The sequence below is a fragment of the Crotalus tigris genome, unplaced genomic scaffold (genome assembly GCF_016545835.1).
Source record: "Crotalus tigris isolate CLP2741 ecotype Arizona unplaced genomic scaffold, ASM1654583v1 scf7180000024340.7048381, whole genome shotgun sequence".
Taxonomy (NCBI): domain Eukaryota; kingdom Metazoa; phylum Chordata; class Lepidosauria; order Squamata; family Viperidae; genus Crotalus; species Crotalus tigris.
In genome coordinates, this window is record NW_024100510.1 from 6,176,173 (window position 1) to 6,202,322 (window position 26,150).

At 42.0% G+C, this 26,150-nt stretch overlaps 1 protein-coding gene across 1 annotated transcript in view; it reads right to left on the reverse strand.

Moving 5' to 3' along the window:
* Positions 1-20,658: 20,658 nt before the first annotated feature.
* LOC120300393 (cytochrome P450 2K6-like) overlaps positions 20,659-26,150 on the reverse strand; it is a 44,843-nt gene continuing 39,351 nt past the window's right edge. The window contains exons 8-9 of the mRNA XM_039326342.1: positions 22,633-22,774; positions 20,659-21,262 (exon numbers count right to left, since the gene is read on the reverse strand). Coding sequence (XP_039182276.1) covers positions 21,078-21,262; positions 22,633-22,774 — 327 coding nt within the window. The 3' untranslated portion in view covers positions 20,659-21,077. The remainder of the gene's footprint in view (positions 21,263-22,632; positions 22,775-26,150) is intronic.

Below are 26,150 nucleotides of genomic sequence, written 5' to 3' on the forward strand. Positions count from 1 at the left end.
CCCAAAATCCATATAGTACAATTGTGTTATAATAAAATTCCAATTCAGATTATCAAATGCCTTTTGGGCATCAAGAAAAACCAGTGTAGCTTGTCTTTAAGGATGGACTTCGTAAAATTCTAAAGTGTTCAGTATTATCCTCATGTTATTTTTTATTTGTTGTCCTGGTAAAAATCCATTTTGAACTGGGTGGATGTAGTTATTTAATTTTTTTTAATCTTTTCTGGTATTATTGTTGTAAATGTCTTATAATCTGTATTCAGTAAAGAAATCGGTCTATAATTTTGAATTTGTTGTAGGTCTGAGTCTTTCTTAGGAATGAGGGTGATGATTGCTTCAGTCCAAGTTGTTGGTATCTTTGCCTCTTCCAGCACCTCATTGTAAATCTCCAACGTTATCCATTGTAGTGACTCTTCTGTATTTTTATAAAACTCGACCAGAATTCTATCTGGGCCTGGTGATTTTTTTTTTTCAATGCTGTTTCTAATTCTATTGCAATTATTGGTCTATTCTATTTTGTTCTTCAGTAATTTTGCTCATTTTTGCTGCCTCTATATATTGTTTGACTTTATCATCTGGTATATCTTCCTGATGGTACAGGTTTGAAAAGAAATTTTGTATTATTTTCTTTTTTTCTTCCCGTCTATACTGTACTATTCTACTTTCATCTTGTAGTTGGTGTGTTGTTCTTTTGCCTTTTTCTTTTTTTAATTTATAGGCCAACCATCGACCACTTTTATTTGCATTTTCAAAGTAAATTTGTTTCGCCATCCTAATTTTCTGTGCCATTTCTTTTTGTGTTGTCAGGTTAATCTTGTGTTTTATAATATTCCATTTTTCTTTTATCTTTTTATTTTGTGGGTCCTTCTGTAGATCACCTTCTATTTTTTTTAATTCTTCTTGTAATTTTCCTTGTTGAAGTCTTCTATCTTTGTTTTTCTTAGAGTTGTATACAATTGTCAATCCCCGAATGTAAGCTTTTGTAGTATCCCACAAATTTTGTGTTGATGTCTCTTCCTTTTTATTTACCTGAAAAAATAATGTCAACTCCTTTTCTAGCATCTGTATATATTGTTTATCTTTACACAGTCTTTGATTCATTGACCATCTTTTTCTCTGTTTCTGGCCTTTCCATTTTATTATTATTGGGTTGTGATCCACCCAATCATTAAGCCCTATTTCAATTTCCTCTATCCCTTTTTGTACGTCTGTTGTTGCCCAGGCCATATCGATCCTAGACCAAGACTGATGTGGATACGAATAGAACGTATATTGTTTGTCTGATCTATGTGTCTCTCTCCATATATCCTGAGGGTTGAGTTCTGTTACCATGTCAAAGAACGATTTTGGTAATATATTTTTCTTCTTCTTTTTCTTTTTACTACTCTTATAATCTTTCTTAACATCAACTATTGCATTTAAATCCCCAATCATACAAATATTTTCATAGTCCAGATCCACTAGTTTCTTATGTACTTTTAAAAAAAAATTATGTTGATTATTATTTGGTGCATATACTGCTGTTAATAAGATTTGTTTTTGCTCTAATTCTATTTCCAACATTAAAATTCTCCCCTCTTCATCCGAATATATTGATTTTGATTTTATTTTTTCTTTGACATATATAACAATTCCTCCTTTCTTGTTTTGTGCTAATGTTGTATATAGTGTTCCTAATTTTACATTCTCTAATAGTTTTCTATAATCCTTTTTTATATGAACTTCCTGAAGACATATCACATCTGCATCCAATTTCCTTAATTTGTTAAACGTTTGTGCTCTTTTTCTTGGTATATTTAATCCATTAATGTTTACAGAGAAGAACTTAATTGCATCTCCCATTTTTTACTTGATCTATTTTTTTATACTTCTTGTCTCTATTACTCTTCCTTTTGCTCCTTCTCTTTCTAACCTTTCTCTTTCTTGTATCTTTAGTATTTCTCTCTCTCTCTTTTGACTTCCTCTAATAAATCTTCATCCTGACTTTTACTCTCCGGCTCTTCCCTACTTTCTTGTTCTTCTCCCTGTGTAAAGTAATGTTCATAAAGTGTATCTATCTTATATATTTTTTCCTGCCAAGTTAGAAATATGCCTTTAGGTATTAACCATCGAAACATAACTTTATATTTAGTTAATTGGGTCGTTAGAAATTGGTATTCTCATCTCTGATTTCGTATACTACGTGGTATTTATTTTAATACAATTATTTCTTTACCCTTATATATACCCAGATATATGTCAGTTAAAGTCCAAATTTCAATGCTATTTGTTCTTCAAAAATAAGTTCCACTAAGTAGTATTAAATTTCTCCATTGTCTCACTTCACCTTTTAATCCTTATGTTAATTTTTCAAAGTCCTTCTTAATCACCCTTTATTGCCTCCAACCATCCTTTCTCCAGTCCTTTCTCTGGTTTCAATCTCTACTTCTTGCAGTTCTTAAACTACAGTCTCTCACATTTTATAAACTTTACTGTGGGCTCTCTGCTTCTTCACGCTGCTCTCATTCTGCTCTATTTGCTCCCTTCTCCGCTCTATTCCAATTCAGTTGCCGCTGTGTCTCTCTCCTTATAGCTTTGCTTTTTCTGCGTCTTCTCTCAGCCAAATGTTCCTCACCTCCTTCAGGAGTTTTCCTCATCTCCCGTATGGAGCTGTCAGTTCTACTTTTCACTCCCTCTCAGACTGCCACCAGTGCTCCAGGCCGGCCTTAAAGACCGGCTTCTTCTCCACCAATTTTAAAAGTGCTGCTGCTTTCTGCTCGGGTGTTTGCTTTCCACCCGGCTTCTCTGAAGCTTCCTCTTTAATATACCAATCTCTCCGGGATCGGCAAAGCCCTTGCTGGGCTCTTAGCGAAGATTTTTTGGGATTTAGGAACAGAGGTCTGTTCCTTCACCCGCTCCACAATGACATCACAGCTGGAAGTTCTTGAAAAAAAATCCTTTTGATAGGTGCACTAGCATGTCCTTCATTAAAGGTAATGGATACATGTTCTCCACACACACAGGATTCAACATCCTATAATCTACGCAGAGATGAAGAGAAACATCTTTCTTTACTCTGAATAGAACAGGGGCTGCCATCTGAGGTCTGGCTGGCTCAATAATACCCCGCTCTAAATTCTTTTTGATAATTTTTTCCAATTCAGTTAGCTCCCTGGGAGTCATCGAATACATTTTTGGCTTTGGTAATTTCACCCCTGGGATGATCTCAATAGCACAGTCTGTGGGTTGGTGAGGGGGGGAGTTCATCCACCCTCTGCTCGCTGAATGCTTCAGCCAAATCTCTTTATTCAATTGGAAGGCTTTGCAAGTCTGACTCACTGAGGGCAGAGGCAAAATCACAACCTAATCCACATTTTCTGCCGTTTTCTTTAGTAATGGGTGGGGTTTCCCCCTGTGGGAATCTCAGTTGCCCTTCCCTCCAGTTGATCATGGGGTTCCATTTCTTTAACCAAACCAGCCCCCAAACTAGCGACCATTCCATACCCAGAGCCACAATGAATGCTAAAGTCTCTGTGTGGCCACCCAGGTCGATGTGTAATGGTCTGATAACAAAACTGGCAAGCACCACCACCCCCACGACTAAACCATCCAGTTGGCAAAAAGTGATTGGGGTTTTTAGTCTCCTGACGGGAATTCCCATTTTCCCCACTAGCTCTGGGCTAATCATAGAACAGGTGCACCCTGAGTCCATTAAGGCTGCTAATTTCACTGTCCTCCCAATGCCTGGTATGAATAGTTCTAGGGGCACTGTAATGGGGTCTATGGATGCACTCACCAAAGGGTCATTGTCGTAGTCATCTTCCGCTGCTCCTGGATCATCATGGCATGGACCCGGAACTCGACCCTCTCAATTGCAATCCCAGGGGAGCTCTACAGTTTCCTCGGATCTCATAGCAGTCTCTCTTGGGCATGATGGGGTTCTCGGAGGTCTCCTGGCCGGCAGATGATCCCCTCTCTTGGCGGGTGTTTTGCTGTGGCAATCCATGGCTTGATTTCCTTCCTTGCCACACTTGAAGCACACTTGAGGCAGGGCAAGTGAAGATCAGGAGGTCTCCCCCTGCTTCTCAGTCTGTGGTTTGAAGCTTGATCTCACCGGGTGGTGCTGATGCTTGCATTGATGGATCTCTACTTCCTCAGCCCACAGGTACCAGTCATATAACTGCTCTGGGGCTCCACGGGTTACGCAGACATTGTACAGCTCTTTGTTGAGTCCATCCAGGAAACAGCTTGTCAGGATGTCTTCTGGCCAGCATAGATGACTGACCAACTCTCTGAACTCCTCAGTGTGCTCAGCAACTGGTTTCCTTCCTTGCTTCACTATTTTAATCCACTCCCATGCTTTCTTATCAGCCAGCCAGTCTTCGAAATGTATGTGCCATAAAACGGTTGAAATTTCTTAATTTGGGTGCATTGCAATTATACAGGGTCACCATCCAGTCAGCTGCTCCCCCTTCTAGCATCAGAGTGACCACTCAAATTTTCTTGACATCAGTAGGCAGTGTTCTCCCATAGATTTGCATGTAGGTGAACACTTGTGCCAGGAAGTAACCCAGTTGCTTTGGGTCTCCATCAAATTTCACCCCGATTGGGATCAGTTTCTCCTCAGCCAGCTGAGGTGTTCTGCCTCTAGCTCCTTGAGATGGACAGCCCCGCTGCTGTGCTGTCTCTTGGGAACCTCTGGCTTTGGGAACCTCTGGCTCATCCACCTCCGATTCCTCCTCCAACTCTTCTTCCCACTCATGGCTTTCTTTCAACTGCATGTTAAATTCATTGAGGGTCTTTTTCATATACTCCATCACAGCTTCCATTGTCCCCCCTTTCGGCTCCTATTTCTCTCCATCTTTATCAGAAGGGGCAGGTTCTGGATTCTTTTTCCTTTGCCTTCTTTTTTCCTCCTTCTTGTGGGAAGGGGGGTAACTTTGGGGTTTTTTTCTTCCCATCCTTCCTTCTTACTGACTCCGAGTGACCATCTGGCTCGATCTTCTTTCCAGAAGGTCCAGCTTAATCCAGGTCCCTGAAGAGGCTTTCGTCTGCTTTCAGGCAGAGGAGATCTTTGGACCATTTCTCTGCCTGGAACTCCTCCATGTAGACTTCCTTTTCTGACTCTCCTGGTAGGGCACCAGCTTCTCCGGGTTGAGTACTACGCAGATCTTGCCTTATGTAAGGACCCACCTCAACTAACTACCCAAGAAAACAGAACTCTTGAAACAGGCATTGTCTCAAAAGGAAACTTGTATTAGGGGTCAGTGATGGTAGGGAAGTCAAGGCAAGATCTGGGGAAAAGCCCACTGAAATGGTATAGTTAAGCAAGCAATATTCCTCCTCCCACCAAAGTCATAATGTCCATTTGAAATCCAGCCAATCCACAGGTGGTCTGAAGAGTAGGTAACTGGCCCAGTTGGCACACATCTCAAGGTCTTCTCCAGTTTCGTTTCTTTGTAAATGTCTCCCTGATAAGGGAGACACATTCCTTTCTCAAGGGGATGGAGACAGCAAGAGAGAGTAGAAAGCAAAAGTTATCCCAAGCTAATGCAAAGCTCCCCCCCCCAACAGAATGGCAGGCCCCAAAAGTAGAATATATATGCAAGGTAAAGAATAAGAGTTTGGGGACCTGACAGGAGTTTAATACATGTAAAGATCTGTAGTATTATATAAAGAGAAAGAAGGAAAGACATTTGCAATGAAGTCTTCCACTTCTCCAATGTGAGTACATTCACAAGCCTTTACAAGGAAGGGAGAGGAAGTGATGAATCACAAATTATGAGACCGTTACACTAAAAAGTGGCTTCCTTATGTATGAGATGTTTGCATGCAACTAAGTGTAGGATTTGAAACATGATATCATTATATTCATGTTGTCTTTGGATGAAATCTTGATACAGATGCTCATGAGAAGCAACATGCTTTGCTTCTCAATAAAGCTTGAGAATCAATCAATCAATCAGAATAGAGCTGGAAGGGACCTTGGAGGTCTTCTAGTCCAACCCCCTGCTCCCTGTTTTTCATGATATTTTTTTTCAAATAAGGAATTTGATTACCAACATTGCAGGGCTTCCCATAATCCGAACACTTTCCCCAATAATCTTCAGAATTTGGCATCTTCATATTCATAGCATTGACCAAGTAGAATAGAAACCATGATGTTGGAAACAGCAGCAGTCAGAATTGTTGTGAAGTCAAAGGATTTTCCTGGGCAAAAACAATAGACCAAAAGTGAACTCTGAACAAAACCAGGATTAAATCTATTTATATTCATCATTGCATTTATACTCAAAGCAGCTTACTTAAAGGCAGCATTTATCATAGAAATCAATAGCTAGTGCTGATGACATTGGAAGTAGTTAAATTAAGAAATATGAAAAAGTATCTCAGTGGTAATTCATTGTACCAGGGTCAGAACTGCAACATCTGACCGTCCATCAGTGATGTTTTCTTTGCAACTGTGGAACTCCTTGAGGATAAAATACCTGGCAAAGTTATTGTGATACTTCCTCATTAAGTGACTGCAGTTTTAAAGATCAAATAGCTACTGAGCTTCATAAAACGAAGGAAGGAAAAGTAGGTATACTATATAGGAGGAAATTATAATAGATCTCCATGCAGATATTTACGGTTGTGTCTAACCAATAGTTCCCAAAAGGCAGGACAGAATGATTAAGATAACGCAGCAGCCACTTCCCACTCTCAAATCTGAGAACAGAACAGCCAAAATACCATTCACTCAGAATGGTAAAAGGAAAAGACTAGAATTTATACCCTGGAAGGCAGATGCATATATAGACTTTGATTCTTATGTAACAATGAAGGAGAATATTTGTAACTCAGGGTTGAAATGGTGCTCTCTGATTGTTGGTTAATTGATTGTTGGTCTGAAGGTGACTTTGGAGTTAATCTATGCTAATCTGAGGGCTGATTACTGGTGGAGAGATGCTGGAGTTTTTTTTCTCTTTTGGGCTGTTTGATTGTCTCTTTTGCATAATCTATAGATGTTGTTAATGCCTATGTATCTGCTGATGGCTGATTTGTCAGAGTGAGAAGAAGAAAAAAAGAAAAAGACTCCAGCATCTCTCACCAGTAATCAGCACCCAGATCAGCATAGATTAACTCCAAGGTCACCTTCAGACCAACAATCAAGTAAGCAATACCCAAATCAAGAAACTGCCACGGAGCCATTAGCTCAGCTAAGGAATCCCTAAGTCCTCCCCACCCAATCAGACAGGCAAGACAGCGGAATATAAACTGTCAGCAAACAGCACTCCTTACTAGCACTGATGATGTTACCTAGTTAGGGTAATGAAACATCTGCAAGAAAACAAACAAGCTCAGAGCGCACCAAGGACCCCTCACCGCTTAATAAACTAGACATTGTGTTTTTATGATCTCCTGACTTTCTTTATTGCAATGCTGTGTTCGTAAATATATAGCCATGCTCCCCAAATGGAAACTCATTTGGCAGTTAGGCAAAGAACATTTAATTTCCTAGATTATTTTTATATTAAACACATCTTTTATTTCTTTTTCTTCGATTCAATTTTATCCATATCACTTTTGGGTTGCAAAAATGCAGAGGGCCAGAAATGCTAATTGTTAAATTCTGAGATCAGTGAGGCATTGAAGAGACTGGAGTGAAAGTAACAACTCGTTTATTCAATCAACACAGAAGTGGCTCTAACAGTCGCTTGACTCCTATTTATACGGACCGCCACTAGGTGGCAGCCAATGAGTTTGAAGCATACATTCCCACCCAAAATACAGGTTTGCAATACATATATACAGATAGTTAAGGATTTGAATTGAACAACTACAGTTAACCGTTTATAACTGCCTATGAAATTATATTAATACACAACACCCCTTCCCCCTAGATAACTCACACATCAAGAAAATGTACATAGTCTTGTAAATAGGCAGGCAGCTTCCGTGACTTTGATTCTTACGCTGCATCACTGCCGGAGGTTCCCGGTCTACCAGCCCCTTTGACTGGCTGGGTAGACCATGGCTCTTTGACCCGCTCGCTTTGGGTAGACTGGTGTCTCTTTGACTGACCAGGCTGGGTAGACTGGTGTCTTTTCAGCTTATCTGGCTGGGTAGATGGTTGTCTCTTCGTCTGATCTGGCCGGGTAGACCAGTGCTTGTGTCTCTGAATGGAGCAGTTCCAGAAAGACTGGGGAACAGGTCCACAAGCAAGTTCTGTTCTGTGGGCATAGTTCCTCCAGTCTGGGGTGACTCAACCGAGGTTAAGTCATTCTGCATTTCTCTCTGAGTCTTGCAAGACCCAGGAGACTCAGGCACATCACAGCTGCCAGGCAGTTCCCGGCTCTCCTCTCTGTCAGCAACCAGGGTTTGATTAGCCTGCCATCGATGCAATTGATTGATGTGGCGGCGAACCATCCGACCATCTTCCAGGGCCATTTCATATGAGAGTGGCCCTGATGTCTTGCAAACCACAGCTACCACCCACAGTGCCCCTTGTTCGTAGTTCCTTGCCCAAACTCGGTTGCCAACTTGCAAATTCCTCGGGGGCTTGGGCTGTGCTGTTTCTTTTGCTACTCGGTCCAGATGGAGACAGTCCAGCTTCGTGGTCAGCCAATGTCCCATCTCAGTTCCTCTGGGCTGTGGCCTATTGATGAGCAGAAAGTCTGCCAGCCGATGATGCCAATCCCCAGATGCTATTCTTTTTAGCGACTCCTTGGTCTTCCTGACCATACGTTCTGCTTGGCCATTTAAAGCAGGATGAAAGGGGGCTGAAGTGGCATGTCTAATCATGTTAGTCCTTAAGAAGGACTGAAACTCACAAGCATCAATCTGGAATCCTAGGAACTCTGTAGAGTTCACACCTATTTGACACTTCTCTCTTTTTTTTTTCCAAACAATTTTATTGATTTTTCCCTTTTTACACCAGAAAGCTTAAGAAACAACGTGGAGATAGGGTAATCAGTTAGGTACAATAACATCATACATATATAGCTCAAATAATGCTCCTTAAAATTTCCCTCTCTAACAATTAGAATAGTATAGTCAAACTAATACATTTCTAGATAAGATTAATTCATTAATACATTCCTAAATAAGAATTCAATTAATCAATAGAAATTATCAACAACCTCTCATCGATGTAAATCAAACCCTGTTTTTAGGTTTAAGCATATTATTTCCATAATTACATTCTTACATTTCTCAACTATATTCTATTTCTTATTCAGTAATCCTTCATTTATTGATTTCATCTCTTCCATCATTACAATCTTTTTATCATTTATAGCTCCACCAATTAGCTATCATATCTAATAATAAAAAAGCATAGGAAAAATAGGAAAAAATAGAAAGAAACAAAAAGAGACCAAGAAAAAGAAAGAGAAATATCTATTATTCCAAAAGATATATTCTTACTATATTTCAATATTAAATTCTAAATCTTAAAAACACCTTTTAAAAATCCAAATCCAATCAATCCACATCTCTATAAAGCTGTTGCAACCCATAAATGTAATCTTAAATTCCATATTTATATCTTATTCTAGCTTTCTTTCTGTTCCAAACAGGTTTCCATAGTAAGGCCTCTAAGTCCACAAATAAAATTCCCTCCATTTCTTGCCATAATGCATAAATCAGGGGAGAATCTCCCATTGTCCATTTTAATAGGCTATGAAAAAGTTGTAGCTCATGGTTGAACATACATCTTCATCTTTTTAGAAGTTGCATCTAGTTTAATTACAGTCATTTTTGAATCATCCAAAGTCTCAATAGATTGTCTATAAAATAATGTAGTCTTCTTTAATATTATTTTGCTCTCCTCCTATTGGTTTTTTATCTATCAGGTAATCAGTTGGAGTCTGGAGATCAGCCTGCCCTTCTGGGGTAGACACTTGTCTCTTTTGAGCTTCAGCCCCGCTTCACGGAAGCACTGAAGAACAGCTCTGAGATGTTCTGCTAATATTTCTGTTGACTCCCCAGCAATTAGAATGTCATCAAAGTAAAGACACACACTGGAATATTTTTGAGTGTGCACTCCATCACACTTTAAAAAAGCCCTGGGACTACGCTGACTCCAAACTGCAGGCAACGAACCTTGAATGCCCCTCTATGGGTAACTATTGTTTGTGCCTCTGCAGTGGCATTGTCCACAGGCAGTTGCTGATATGCTTGTGCCAGGTCCAGCTTTGCGAATAAGTGACCTCCCTGTAATGATGCCAGGATGTGGCTAACTACAGGTACTGGATACGCATGCTGCTGAAGTGCCTTATTAATGGTGCACTTATAATCAGTGCAGATGTGCACTTCACCATTTACTTTAACTGGTTTGACTATGGGAGTTTCCCACAAACTGTAATCTATGGGTTGCAGCACATCTTGCTACACTAACTTATCTAGCTCTGCGTCTATCTTGAGTTTAAGGACAAAAGGCACTCTGCGAGGCTTTATCCTGATTGGCGTTACGGTTGGATCTAGGTGGAGGGCGATTGGAGCCCCTTTGTATTTGCCCAAGCTGGGGCTAAATACATTAGCAAATTCCTGGCAGACAGCTGCCAAATCAGCTTTTTGAGTTCTGTTAATGCCAGTCACAAGGATGCCCAGAGCATCAAACCAGTCTAAGCCAATCAGGCTTGTGCATTGGCCTTCAACTACCATGATGTTGAGGTGACCCTCAAACTCTTTCAATTTTACTTCCAATGTAGCTTCGCCTTTAACTGCTACACAGGAATTTTGAAAATCTGTCAACACTAGATCTGACAGCTTGAGTCTGACTCATTTCCTGCCACGTCTGCAGACGTAATTGAAGGTTTTGTGAGATATTATGGACAGGGCTGACCCGGTGTCCAGTTCCATTAAACATGGAAGTCCTTATAGCCTGACTCTGAGTCTGAGCTTTTCTTTGAGGGGGTGATGGGCTCCTGTTCTAAGAATGTCTCTCCTTCTGGAGCAATTTCCTATTCTTTTTTGCTCCGGGGCCCCTTTACCTCTCCTGGGGAAGTCTTCAGGTGGAGATTCCCTCTGGTGACCTTTACAGACAATAGCGATGTGGCCCTGTTTGCCACATGCTCGGCATAGCCGTACGAAACCTGCATTTTAAGCGCTGGTGTTGTCCTCCGCAGCCAGGACAGCTAGGGAAGAAGGCTGCCTTGTCATGTGATAGCTGCCTTCTTCCTGGAAGCTTCTGCACCCTGTCGATCTCAATGTCCTCTTCCGGGTCATCTGTTTTCTCTGTATCTTCATGATGAACAGCTGCCTGGCTGGGGGAATTCTTTGAGGCTCATAAAGCCTTGACTGCTCCCCTGGCAGCCTCTTCTGCCATCACTTCTTTCAAGGCATCCTGGAACATCAAGGTCTCCTTTGCAAACAGCCTCTTCTGTAAGTCTCTGTTTCTCAGGCCACATACCAGTCGGTCCATGAGCTGATCCTCTAAATCTGGAAATTTGCAGAGTCTGGACACCTATCTTAGAGCAGCCACGAATTCAGCTGCAGTCTCATCAGGCTGCTGATCCCTTTGCTTGAATGCATGCCTCCACACTATGATGGATAGCCGGGGTTCGAAGTGTTCTTTGAGTCTTCTCTTCAAGTCAGTGTAGGTGACTGACTCTAAACTGGCTGGAGCAATCAAATTTTCTGCTATGTCAAAAGTCACCTGTCCACATACACATAACAATGTAGCAGCCTTTAGACCGTCTTCCCTCACCTGATTTGCTCTTAGGTAATTTTCGACCCTGGAGACATATGAGCCCCATTGCCAAATTCAGATAGCTTGCCGATCTTGGCCATAGCTGACTGTAGCTAAGTCTTTCAATGCCTTATGCTGCTAAGGGCTTCTGTGCGAATCCTGGGGATGGGTCCCTCAGGAAATGATGCCTCCAGCATGTCTGGCTGGCAGGCAGAAGGGGGGAATGCGGTTCCTACCAGGGCGCTGCTGCCTGGTCTTACTCCTTAGTGACTTCTGGCTCTTTCTTCCTTAGCAGCATATCTCACCTTTGTCGCCAATTAAACTTAGACAATGAAATGATGGGTTGTTTATCTAACATTACTGCTGATCAACAAATATTTCTAATAGTAATTTTATTGAAGGTTATAATTACAGTAGTAAAAACTGATACAAACTAAAAGGAATGGAAACAAAGAATAGGAAGAGGAACTTTCTGCCCCTTGAGGTTGATCTCAAGTCTTCTCTTTCCTCAAATTATCAAAGAGCCGGTCTACTTGCTGGCTCTGCCTTCCACTGCGGCAGTTTGCCCCTCTTTTCACAGAGCTATCTTCAGACTTCCATTTCTTCCTCCAGAGATTGGGGGCATCAATAAATATTTTTTGTGTATCTTATGGATAAAAACATATAAAGAGGACTCCCTCTCCCAAACATACAAAACACTCTGCAATAACAACTTACTAAAATAAATTATTTCTAACCCTGTTTCAACTCAGCATGAACATTGTTTGTTGGCTGGACAGGTTTGGTCCACTGTACTTCCACTTTCCCAATCAATTGGAATTATTGCTATTGCAACAGCCTCCCTAATGCAAAGCAAAATTGCTGCTAGGTTTTATTATCAATTGGAAATGCAGAATCTGAGTCTCAGCATTCTTGGGAATTTCAATCTCACTCCTGGTGGCACGGCATCTATTCATTTGGTCCATTCTGTTCGCTAATGCACTCTTTAGAGTTCAAGAGGGAGCCTGAGGTTTGTCCCAGAGAGCTGTCAGGCAGTTTGCCTGTGTTTCTTGTCACTGCCTGGAATAGGCATGTAACAAGGGCCTGGATTGAATTGCTCCAATGCCGCTTGTGATTGTGCATCAATCCCAAGGATCTGAAATACCAGAAGAGACCACCAGGGGGATGTTGGGCTTCTTGCTCTGCTGGCATTGGTTCTCCAGACTTTTCTATTAGTAAAGTACCTAGAGTTGTGATAATTGGTGTGGTATGAAAAATTTGTGAATAGACTAGAATAGAGCTGGAAGGGACCTTGGAGGTCTTCTAGTCCAGCCTCCCACTTAAGGAGGAGAAAACCCAGCAGCAGCCAGTAGCAATGAAGCAGCCACAACCTCCCCAAATTTCATTCCCTTGGGAGTCATGGGTCCCAGATTTTTGTTGCCCTATGATGCACATGACAACAAGAGTTTTAGTGGTGGGACTCAGCCAGTTCACACTGGTTGTAAATCTGAGCCTCCACTCCTGGCCTTCCCATCTCCAGTTTTTCCAAGTTTTTTTATTTTAATCTGATGTTGAGGTTTTCTTTCTTGGCTCCTCCCTTCAGCCGTTCGGGTCTTGCCGTTTTCACACTCCTCAGGGTGATGGAGGAGGTTCTCCAAAGCATCAACTGAAGCTGACACCCTGCTCCATGCCCATGGGAGACCCCCTCCACCACCCTGCAAGCAGAGGCAGAGGGGGGAGGAAGGCAGGTGATCCAGACATGCCACACCATGGCAGCAAGTGGAGGCAGGCAGGGGAAGGCTTCCCCCCCACCTCCGCTTGCCACTGGCCTGCAGCATGTCTGCTCCATCCGCTCCTCCTTCTGCCCTTGTCCGTAGGTGATGGAGGAGGTCTCCCTTTTGCATGGAACAGGGCGTCAGCCTCAGTCAGTGCTTGCAGGGTGATGGAGGAGGTCTTCTTCGGGCTTCTCCCACTTTCTCCTTCTTCCTCCTCCTTTGAACAGCCCTTCACTCCCATTACTGCTTTTTCAGTCCTGGATCCAGTGATGGGATTCAAATATGTGAACTATCAGTTCTCTGTGTGGATGCTGCTTCCGGAAGTCCATTCTAGGCTTAGGCAACAAAAAATTAGCTACTGGTTCTGCTGAAGTGGTGTGAACTGGCTGAATCCCACCACTGCTCAGATTTTAGATTGTCCAGAGCCTGTGCAGAGCCTGTGTCAAAGCAAAATATGAAAGCCAGATGCAAGCTTGTGCCGAATAAATAACCTGATTGGGAATCACTGTGCTTTGTAACTTTTCTCATCTCTTGAGTATGGCCCACAACTGCAAAGTAATCCATTTCTTTAAATGTGTTGCATGTAAGACATTTCCTTTTGTTAAGTTGGATATTTCATGTCCTAGAGCATTGTATTTTATTGCATTTCATTGTATTGATTCAAATCACTTTGCTCATGTCTTTTTTCCCTTTGCTTTAAATAGTTCCCTATATGTCTTTTACCAACCTCCTTAAGTTTCCCTGATGCTGACTCTGACCATTAACTAATTTTGAGTTCTTAAACGTCTGCATAGTTTCTTCTAAGATTATAGATTTTCCCATCACAGCCTTTGTTTTATTTCTAAACTCACAAGCACTTGTTCTCTCTGCTGGCACCTTTGGATCATTTTTTCTTGGATGCAACATATCCATCAATTATTCCCAAGAACAGAAAAAGAGACATTCTTCTCTGCTGCAACAGCTAAGGTGAAAGCCTGAAAACTTTGCTATGCCTGTTATGGGCCTGTGGCTTCAAAGAAGGTGCGTAATGGAGTGGGCACTGATGCACTTTCAGCTGAAACATGAATCTATTTGGGAATGCTTGGCTAACACAGGAGTCCCGCAAAAGCTGCCGCTTTTAGAAGGTGTCAATGAATATTCTGTATATGACTTCACCCCCCACCTGCCACCCCAAAGCTCCTTTCTAGATTCCAGTCCAAGTCCTTGCAGAGTTATTGTTCTGGAAAGAACTATGAATTGCAGTTAGAAAAGCTTCCAACAAATGTGAAAGTTTTCGCCCAAAGGGTAATCCTGAAACATCTGCCTATTGGTTAAGCAAAGGAAATACTTTTCATTTTCACAGAATGAAATACTGTAGTTGTGAGATTGGATACTTTCAGAAGACAGGCTCCCTTTAGCTCAGTGCCTCTTGGAAAAAATCTGTACATTCTCATCCTTGTATCTATCCTTTACTTAGGAAAACATAGTCATTTAGCTCTCTCTTACAGGTTCCCCTCTTGTTCTCAATCCTTGGTTCTGTTTTCTGGCTGTGACTGATACAGTGCAAGTTCTCAAAACAAGAGAGATTTTGCAACACCAAGATCAGACAACTCTATCTTAGATGACTCCTCTTGGCAAAAGGCTGTGGTTCACAAAACAGCAGTGGGTGGATCAAAAGTTACATCATGTTACTTTCTCCATTTAATTGATTCCCACACATTCCCATAATATGTATATGTACAAGTTCTTACAGATCTTTATTACACCCTTAAATTTCTACATACTATATGTGGAGGTAGAATGGAAAAGAATGAACTAACTTTGTCCCATCCTTGTTGGGTTCATTGCCCTTTTGGCTGCACAGAAAAAGTTTGTGGGCAGGTAAAGCTCTGTTGCAGTCACTGTCTAGCAAAGCAGATTGTGAGTTGAATTGAATGATGATGATCATGATCATGATCATGATGATCATGATGTTATCCATTCAGTGTGTCTGATTCATGGTGCTTCTATGGGCCACGTCTCTCCAAATCTTCCTATCTTGCATTACTTCTTTGAGTTGTTCTAGGTCAGGCTGGTATCCGTTTTGAAGGTATCCAGCCACCCTGTTCTTTGTTGGCCTTTTTCCCTTTTAGCACTAACTCTTCCAAGCATCGTTGCTTTCGCCAGTGAATTCCCCCACATTAAATGGCCAAAATAAGCAAAATGCAATTTTGTGATTTTTTTCCTTCCAGTGACATGTCTGGCATAATATGCCCCAGTACTTGCTTCTTACTCACCTTTGTTATGCAAAGAATATGCAGGAACCTTCTGTAGCACCACAGTTCAATTGAGTTGATTTTCTTTCTTCTCTTGCTTTTTTATGGTCCAACTTTCGCAACCATCGATAGGGATGTGGAACACAATAGAGTGGACTAACTTACATTTGGTTGCCAGGCTGATGTCCTTCCTTTTCCATATTTGCCTCATGTTCATCATTGTTGTGTGACCCAGTGCAATATGACATTTTATTTATTTCTGCATTTACTGCTTTGAGCAATCCGGGACTCTAGCAAAGTGTATTTTTCAACACATTCTATCTCTTCATCATCAATTTATCTTTTAATATTTCCATTCCTTGCAGTGGTCATGAGCTTGTTTTTTTTTTTTTTTTTGATGTTCAGAAAGAGACTAAAATTCTCATTTACTGCTTTGATTTTTCTTGAGCAGATGTTCTGGGCCTTCTTTCGTTTCTGAGAGGAGAGAAGGAGGAGAGGAGAGGAGAGGAGAGAGCAATTGTTGATGTCTCATTTTTCTTTTTGAGAACCTCATCAATTCAATTAAAAATCAACTTTAATATATGCAATTAAGAAGAGTAGGAAGATTTGATCCATGGTGGTAGATATATAGTCTAGAGAATAATTTGAATCCACTATACCAATATTAACAAATTAATGAATTCATTTAAAGTTTTTTCTTGCTGTAAAATTAATTGTTCTAAACCAAAATCAATTAATTTAATTTCAAGATGTCAAAACAATTTTCTATGGCACTTAGGATAGAGCCATAGAAATATTTTATTTCACTTGAAAGTTCTCAGATGACTGAATGTAAATATATTGCTATTTTGGGATGCAAAATTTAAACAACCTTGAATGCAAATGATTAAAACTTTGTGTACTTTCTGCTGCTATCCCATGGTCATGCCAATGTTTGTAGCTGATATTGTATGCTAGACCTTGTAGTTCTCCCTCTTTATTAGCCACCAGTGAGGTGCACTAATGAATAAGTGCATCAATTCCAGTTTGATTTTTATAACTGAGCTAAACCTATCATAAAGGGGAATCCAATTTTGACAACTGAAAAGCAATACCTTTGTTGGAGAATTTGGTATGGTGTGATGTATATACCATAAATCACTTCATGCACTTAGATTATGTGTTTATTTTGGGGGGGAAAACTGCAACATCATTATCATTGACGCAAAGCAGGGAGGAGCAGCAATTCTAGTTCACAATATGTTTTCATCTTTACATACTGGATACTCCTCTAACACTCTTCCCTTAATTATTTAGAAAAGTAATCCTAGAACTTTCATTTATAAGAGATTGTTAGATTATAGGAAACTAGACATTAAAAAATGTAGAATAAGAAAGTATTCCCCGATATGAATAATGGGTTCAGGTAGTGATAAATTCTTCATTGCAGGAGGAGATGTTCCCAAGACTTTCAGGGAGACCTTGGTCTGCTCCCTCCTCAAAAAAAAAAAAAAAAAAAAAAAAAAAATCTTGATACTGTCTGGATAATTTTTGTTCAGTCTCTCACTTTTTAGGAAACATGGTTTAAAAAATGTTTGTGTGGCACCTTGTGTTGATGAAATGGATTATCTGGACTTCTTCCAGTGAGATTTCAAGCACACTATGGAACACAAACAACATTACTTGTATTTATTGATGATTTCTGGTGAGAGTGGGATGGAGGTAGCTCATTCATCCTTCTTCTCCTTGACCCCTCTTTCTCTTTCCACTCTTTTTAAACATCTACATGAAGCTTCTGGGTGAAATCATCTGCCATCAAACAATGAGGTACCATCAGTATGCTGATGATATTCAATTTTACATTTCCATCCATGGTGACCCAAGTGATATTGTCATTGCCCTCTCTGTGTCTGAAGTCTGTGTGTGGGGGGGGGGGTCTGGATGGGGACAATAGGCTTCAATTGAACCCTAGTAAGACTGAATGGCTTTGGATGTGTGGAGATTCAGGATATGGGACTTTAATATCTTTTATTCTGGAAGGGGTTACACTGTCCCAGACAGACCCAGCGCACAACCTGTGGGTTCTCCTGGACTCTTGATTCCTGCTCAAAGGTGGCAATAGTGGCTAGGAAAGCCTTTGTGCAACTTTGTGTTGTGCACCAGTTTGGACCTTTCCTGGATCATGGGTCCATGTGTTCAATTCTTCAGGCCAGGTCATCTCACATCTGGGCTACTGCAAAGCACTCTATATGGAGCTACCCTTGAAAAGTATTTGTAAGCTATAGCTGGCACAGAATGCAGCTGCATAGTCCAGTCTTGGGGCTCCTAGGGCAGCCTTTGTTATATAAGCTGCAAAAGGTTGCCTGTTTGCTTCCAGATCCAATTCAAGTTTATTGCCTTTAAACTCTTTATGGCATGGGTCCAGGTTACCTAAGGAACCATCTCACCAGAACAGGATTGTCTTGCCTAATCCACACTGCTATAAGATGCATGTTGCAGACCCGGTTGATCAAGGACTTCCAGCTGGCAGGATCCAGAAGAGACTTCTTTGTTGGAACATTGTACCTCCTGAGGTGAGAACTGCACCCGTCTTTTAACTTCCCAAAATGGCCTGAAGACTTAGTTATGCCAATTGGATTGAGCTAGGCATCTTTGCAGGACGATTTGGGTTTTAGAACATCACCCTCCAAAATTAGCTAATAGATGTATTGCATCCTTGTTATATGCAGATGATATAGCATTTTATTACAAATGCAAATTAGATCTAGATGAGCTCTGAACACTCTGGCTAATTATTACTTAGAAGACACTTTCAAAATCAAGTATAGTAAAACTAAGATTGTGATCTTTGCAAAAAGATCTAAATTGCACGCTTAGGAAATAAATAATCGGAACATCAAGCAAGTTAAATCCTTTAAATATTTTGGCATGGTTTTCCATAGCTCTACTAAATGCAGTGCACATCAAAATTATGTTATTCAACATGCTCAAAAATGCATTTCTCCGGAGGAGCACAGTATATTCCAGTAGCACTGAAGCTACATTTAGCTAAGGCTTGCACACAATTACTCATTGGTGCTCAGCTGGAATCTTATTCTTATTTTACTCTTCTGGAAAGGGTGCAGTACAAATTTTAAAAACTATATTTCAGATAGTCCACTGTGTCCCAAATGTAGTAATAAGGAGGGAAGCAAGTATCTAAAGTCAAAACAGGTGCATGGACTTAAATTATAACACATACTATAAAATACTGTTTTGTCCCACAGGTTTGAATTCTTTCCTTATAGAGGACAGTTATGGTTCAGGACCATTTCACAAAAACTTCAGTATCTTGGCTTTTCTGGGGAAGTTCTCTTAATGATAGGGCATGAATATGCATTTAGTGTATTTAAATAATATATTAAAGACCAAAGATTAGTTTGTTCTTCCTAAGAACATTTTTTTGAGCAATCTTCTCCTTTTAAAACAGCAAGATACTTATATCATTTAACTGTCCTCAAACTTCAAAGGGCATTAATTTCAGCATGCTGCAATAAATTTTCCACAGCAATGTAGCTAAATTTTGTTGTACCATCTGCAAATAAATATTGAAGTGATACAAGCATGTATTTCAAAGAACCACATTAGACATAGCCCATCTACTTTTTCTACTGAATCATCAGACCGCGTATATAAGAGAGAACCTCAAATCTTTGCCTTAGTTTTCTTTCTCTCCTCCCTAGAAATTTCATTTGAACTTTGCTAACAGTATGTATGGATGGGATTTACAAAACTTTTGTAAACAGATTTAAACTTATTTGAACCACATTACAAAAATTTCGTTGAGATTTTTAGAAAAAATGTTAAGAAGAGGGCATGGAGACAAAAATATATGAAGAACAGTCACAGGAACTGGGCATGGCTAGTCTGTAGAAAAGAAGGCTAGGAAGGGGGCATGATAGCAGTATTCCAGTATTCCACAAAGAAGAGGGGGGTCAACTTATTTTCCAAAGCACCAGAGGGCAGGACAAGAAATTACAGATGGAAACTAATCAAAGAGAGAAGCAACCTTGAATTAAGGAGAAACTTCCTAACAGTGAGGACAATTAACCAGTGGACCAGCTTGCCTTCAGAAATTGTAGGTGCTTCATCACTGGAGGTTTTTAAGAAAAGACTGGACAGCCACTTGTCTGAAATGGTATAGGGTCTCCTGCTTTAGCAAGGGGTTGGACTAGAACAGGGCTTTTCAACCAGTGGTACGGGTACCACCTGTGGTACATTGGCATCTGGCAGGTGGTACACGACCATCCTAGAAAAGTGGTAGCAGGGGAGTGGAATGAGCTGAACTGATGGCAGCACCTCACAAGCCTGAGCGAGAGATGGCTGGAGCTGCAGGGCTGTCAGGGCTCAGCAGAAGTGCCAGGATCAGCACCAGGCTCCAGCTGGAGCTCAGTGCTGATCCTGGCACTTCTGCTGAGCCCAGAAGAAGTGCCGACCAGCTGGAATGTTGCAGCATCTCCACAGTCTTGTGATTTACATTCAGATGCTTGGCAATCAATTCATATTTATGACGGTCACAGTGTCCCAGGGTCATGTGAAGTGACCAAAACCTACTGCAACCACCCAGTAGATGTGGGGAATAAAAACCAAACATCCCCCACCCCACCCTAACTGCCAATCCTCAACAGAAATGCTCACAACAGTGAAAACCTCAGACAGAAGGAAAAGCGCTGCCGGGTAGCCAGACAGGTGTCTTGCTCGGCTGTGGCTTGGAGGGCACTTTTTTTCAGTGCCATTATAACTTCAAACAATACTAAGCGAACTGTTGTAAGTCAAGGACTACCTGTACTTTATCACTTTTTTCCTTTTTTTTTTTTTGGTCATCAAGTTTTTGACACCTTGCTAGGCGACTGGTGGTACTCGGATGTTGCCATATCCTAAAAGTGGTATAATGGGTGAAAAGGTTGAAAAGCCCTGGTCTAGAGTGGACCTTTTAATCATAATTATTATTACTTCTACCATTACTAACATTAATATTTTTAAAGAAAGAATATAATTGACACCGAGGCATTTATTTATTGATCAAATTTGTAATACTGCCCATCGCTTTCCCAGAGGGATTCTGGATGGTGTACAAGCAAATATCTAAATTGACTATTGTGGGACTGCTCCAGAAAAAAAGAAGATACCCACTTCTTAAGTTGAAAAAGACCAAAAAATAGTAAAAAGTTAAGGAAACAAATGGCAAGAAAAAAAGAAAAGAAAAGCACTTTGCATTTCATGACTTCTCTACTAATTTTCCTATCAGAATCTACATTTCATGAATTTATAGGTTATTACCATTCCTTTTTTAAACAACAGATGAAATATAGACAATACTGAATTCTGTTGTTAAATTGTGCCTCTCAAAACGAAGATAATTCAAGACTGAGAAAGCAGCTTATTATAACATTGTTGTTGTTGTTGTTGGTCAGATCAGCGTAACACAGCACAGGTCTTGTAAGGCATGGGAGTGGAGGTAAGCCCAACACAAGGAGTCAGGTCCAGGTCATCTTTAGAAATTCCTGGGGGTGGCTGGAAGGTAAATTTCTGCAAGAGGCTGGTAAAGAAGAGGAAGAGCTCCATTTTGGCAAGGTTCTCACCAGCACATATTCTCCGACCTGGAAGAAAGCATAGATGGCAAGAGAGAGAGAGAGAGGGAGGGAGGGAGGGAGGGAGGGAGATGTGTTTATTGGTTTCTTAAACTATTTCACATGGTTTCCCAATGTCCTATGGCCACAGACAGAGCAGCACACAAGAAAACAATAACAGATCAAAGATATGGAAAGAAGTAAAAATGCAGTAAAGAAATGGAAACAGAGAACTTTTCCAACCACTAAATGGCAGCAGATTTCTTAATTTGTAAATAAAGTAAGAAAAGATGGCAGATTAACGCCAACAAATGGAATAATGCCTCCCTTTTAACTATCTGGCAATGACATTTTATTAGTCCTGCAGATGGGGAAAAAAGGGGTGGGCAATATCCTTAAGTTCTTTATTCCAGAGGAGGGCAATTAATATATTGTGGAGCAAGGTGACAACTGAGATATTTATGCAGCCAAGATAAGTGTTGGCACGCGTGGTTATTACTCAATTGGACGTAATCCAAAATAACTTCATGGGGAAGATTTTAGGCTTCTCCAGGGAATCTCGTCTGCTTATCTAATTCTCTGCTCTTTGGGGAAATTTTAGTTCTTGAAACAGAAAATGTCAGAGAAAGCCTTCTTGAAAAGAATGCTGATAAATATCCGACTGTGGTCAGGATATTTTCATCCTGATAAGCACCCTGTTGAACAGCATGTCTGTCTCTGTGTGGTCTTTCAAGGGGAAAATATTATTGTATCGCTCCTCTACTGCCCAGCTTACAATGAAATCGGGGCCAAACTACTAACAGTAGGTGAGCTGAAGGGCTTGGACCTCAAATGACTGAATTAGGTTATGTTAGATGTGTTTCAAACCATTAGAATTCAGGGTTCTGTTTTTGCTTCGTTGTCATTTAAACTTAGAAAGAATTGTTTAAATTGTACTTAATTGTAGCTCTGGTTTAATTTTAATCCAGTTCCCTTCTCTCTAACACTCTTATTTTATTTTGCTTTGTTGCATTTTACGCTCTGCCACGTTGCTCTGACCTAAGAATAAAAGCTTAAGTAAAGCTAATAAAGGGTCCAAGCTAAGAAGACCCAAAGCTCTATGTCCATTTGAAGGCCCCAGTGAGCCAGGAAGGCTGAAAGATAAGATTCCTCCTGGACTGCCAAAACGCAGAGATGCTGAGGCCAGCACAGCAGGAGTAACAGTAACTCAGGCACAGAGCTGAGGATTCCCCTGGCAGACTCTGGAATCAACATACTCGTCCCTGAATGAGCCTGTCCATGAGGCCTAAACTCTTGTCAGAATAAGGTCTATGAGATCAAGCTTTTATCAATTGTTTTCAACAAGGAATTAAGAGTTGCCTTTTATAGAACACACACTCTAAGACATCAGAGAATCTCACCTGCAGAAAATGGCATGAATGCATCCCTTTTCACAAATTTTCCTTCAGAGTCAAGAAAATGCTCAGGATAGAAGTCGTGAGGCTTCTCCCACTGAGATTCATCATGGAGCACAGAAGTCAGCAAGGGAATGATGTACGTACCCTAAAAATTGAAAGGATAAAAAAAGTATATGAAAAGGAGTATGTCCTCTTAATACAGGGCTTTTCAACCAGTGGTATGGGTACCACCTGTGGTACATTGGGACTTGGCAGGTGGTATGCAACCATCCTAGAAAAGTGGTAGTGGGGGAGGGGAATGAGCTGAACTGGTGGCAGCACCGCATAAGCCTGAGCGAGAGATGGCTGCAGCTGCAGGGCTGTCAGGGCTCAACGGAAATGCCAGGATCAGTGCCATTTTCCGTCTGATTGGTGCTTCTTTGGGGCTCTCAGGGCTCAGTGGAAGTGCCAGGATCAGCACCAGGCTCCAGCTGGAGCTCGGCACTAATCCTAGTGCTTCTTCTGAGCCCAGAAGAAGCGCCGATCAGCTGGAATGTTGCAGTATCTCGAGGATCTTTTGATTTACATTCAGATGCTTGGCAACTGATTCATATTTATGATGGTCAGAGTATCCCAGGGTCATGTGAAGTGACCAAAACCTGCTGCAACCACCCAGCAGATGGGGGGAATAAAAACCAAACACCCCCCCACCCCACCCCCATTGCCAATCCTCAACAGAAATGCTCACAACAATGAAAACCTCAGACAGGAGGAAGAGCGCAGCCAGGTGGGCAGGAAAATGTCTTGCTCGGCTGTCGCTTGGGGGCACTTTTTTCAGTGCCATTGTTAACTTTGAACAGTCACTAAGCAAACTGTTGTAAGTTGAGGACTGCCTGTACTTTTATCACTTTTTTTCTTTTTTTGTTTCATCAAATTTTTGACACCTTGCTTGGCGACTGGTGGTACTTGGATGTTGCCATATCCTAAAAGTGGTACAAGGGGTGGATGTGTGGTGGTGACATCCTGTGTGGTTTTTGTGAGTGTGCGTCTGGTATCATTTTTTGTGTTAGGGAGTCGTTTGTCAACTTATTCAACTTAACAGAAGAATAAGTGCACGCATTGAAGAATATAAGAACTCAGTCAAAAAAGAGGAACCAACATCTTCCCTGGTCCAACACCTTAAAGCCACAGGACATGAAATTGACTTTAAAAATACCAGAACCATTGCCAAAGTGAACATTTTAATAACAGAATAATCAGAGAAGCCATCGAGATAGAAAAACGCCCACACAGCATGAACAAGCGAGATGATACCTCCCGCCTACCAGCCATTTGGAAACCCGCCCTTATTGACAAACGACTCCCTAACACAAAAAATGATACCAGACCCACACTCACAAAAACCACACAGGATGTCACCACCACACATCCACGCAAAAAACAAACCCAAAGCCACACCGATGACGAGGCACGACCACAAACCAGAAGCCAGACCACAGCTGCATCATTAGCCACTTTAAACCCCTCCAATCCATACATGAAGCAAACTGATACCCTCCATGAAGATGAGGCACGACCACGAACGCGAAGCCAAAAAATAGCAAGGCAGCCCAAAATCTTAAACCCCCCTGCAACTCAGACTAACCTGAGCACAACCAAACAGAACACTCCCCCAGCCAATCAGAGCACAGCCAATCCCCCAGCCAATCAGAGCACAGCCAACTCCCCAGCCAATCAGAGCACAGCCAAGCCCCTAACCAATCAGAACACACCTCCACCCAATCAGAACACAGCCAAGCTCCCACCCAATCAGTTCATACCCCCACTGGCAGTTAAAAGGAAGAAACAGCTAAGACCACACATTGCTGCTCGAAGCACGAAGCTGAAAACACCAGCCTGAAGATGACGAATGGGACTTCGTCGAAACGTCGCCAAGACACTTCCAATTTTACGCGGGAGAAAACCCGAACAACCAAAGACCTACATACAAACACCCGCGAAAACCTCAGAAAACAAATATCGAACCTCTACGGGGAGGAAATCCACCATCTGACTAGGACCTATGAAAAACTTGAAGTCCAAAGAGCTTCCATTTTATGCGACCTCGCATTCCTACGCAACTGCCGAGATCAAAATCTAATCCCCACATGTTTCCCACTGAAATTCCACTCCAACTCTGCAGCCACCAAACGGATCCTGAAAAGAACAGAATTGGCCCTAATCAGAAATGAACTTCACACAAAAATGGAGATCATGGAGACATGATCTGGAATTAGGAGGAATAGAGATCTCACCCTTGTCATGGACAGATCATTTCCTATTGAGGCTGGACTTCAGAGCATCACTCCCCCATCGCAGGGAGAGGGAGCCGACTAGGTGGTTTCGCCCCAGGCGCCTAATGGACCCAGATCAGTTCCAGGAGGAACTTGGGGAAATAACTGACTCCCTTGTCCACAACTCGTCCGGGTCCCTGGTTGCAGCCTGGAATGAAGCGGCGTCCGGGGCCCTGGATCGAATTGCGCCTTTGCGACCTCTCTTTGGTGCTGGTCCCCGGAGGGCGCCTTGGTTTACCGAGGAGCTCCGGGAGATGAAGCACCACAAGAGACGTCTAGAGCGACGTTGGAGAGCCAGTAACTCTGAATCTGACCGATCACTATTAAGAGCCTACCTTAGGACTTATTTAGTGGCGATAAGGGCGGCAAAGCGTGTTCACTTTTCCGCACTTATTGCGTCCGCAGAATCTCGCCCGGCCGCCCTGTTTAGGGTGACCCGCTCCCTTCTTAAAGTGGAGGAGGCGGAGGAACCCTTGCAGGGGAGAGCTGAGGAGTTTGTTCAGTTTCTTTCGGACAAAATCGCTCAGATTCAGAGAGACCTGGACTCCGACTGGGCAGTGCCAGCCGAGTTGCCAGGGGCTGGTCTTACTCATGTTATCTGGAGCGAGTTTGAGCCTGTGACCCCTGATGAAGTGGACAAGGCCATGAGGACAATGAATGCCGCCACCTGTTTATTGGACCCGTGCCCCTCCTGGCTGGTCTCTGCCAGTAGGGAGGTGACATGGGGCTGGCTCCAGGCAATAATCAATGCCTCCTTGATGGAGGGGTCTTTCCCGCAACCTTTAAAGGAAGCGGTGGTGAGGCCCCTCCTCAAGAAGCCTTCCCTGGACCCAGCTGTTTTGAAGAACTTTCGTCCTGTCTCCAACCTCCCCTTTGTGGGGAAGGTTGTAGAGAAGGTGGTGGCGTCCCAACTCTTGCGATCCTTGTATGAAACTAATTATCTGGACCCTTTTCAATCTGGTTTCAGGCCCGGCTACAGCACTGAGACTGCTTTGGTCGCACTGACCGATGACCTCTGGTGAGCCTGGGATAGGGGTCACTCCTCTATCCTGGTGCTTCTTGACCTCTCAGCAGCTTTCGATACCATCGACCATGGTATCCTTCTGTGTCGTCTTGGAGAGGTGGGGGTGGACGGCACCGTATTGCGGTGGTTCTCCTCCTACATCTCTGACAGGTCACAGTCGGTGTTGGTGGGCAGACAGAGATCGA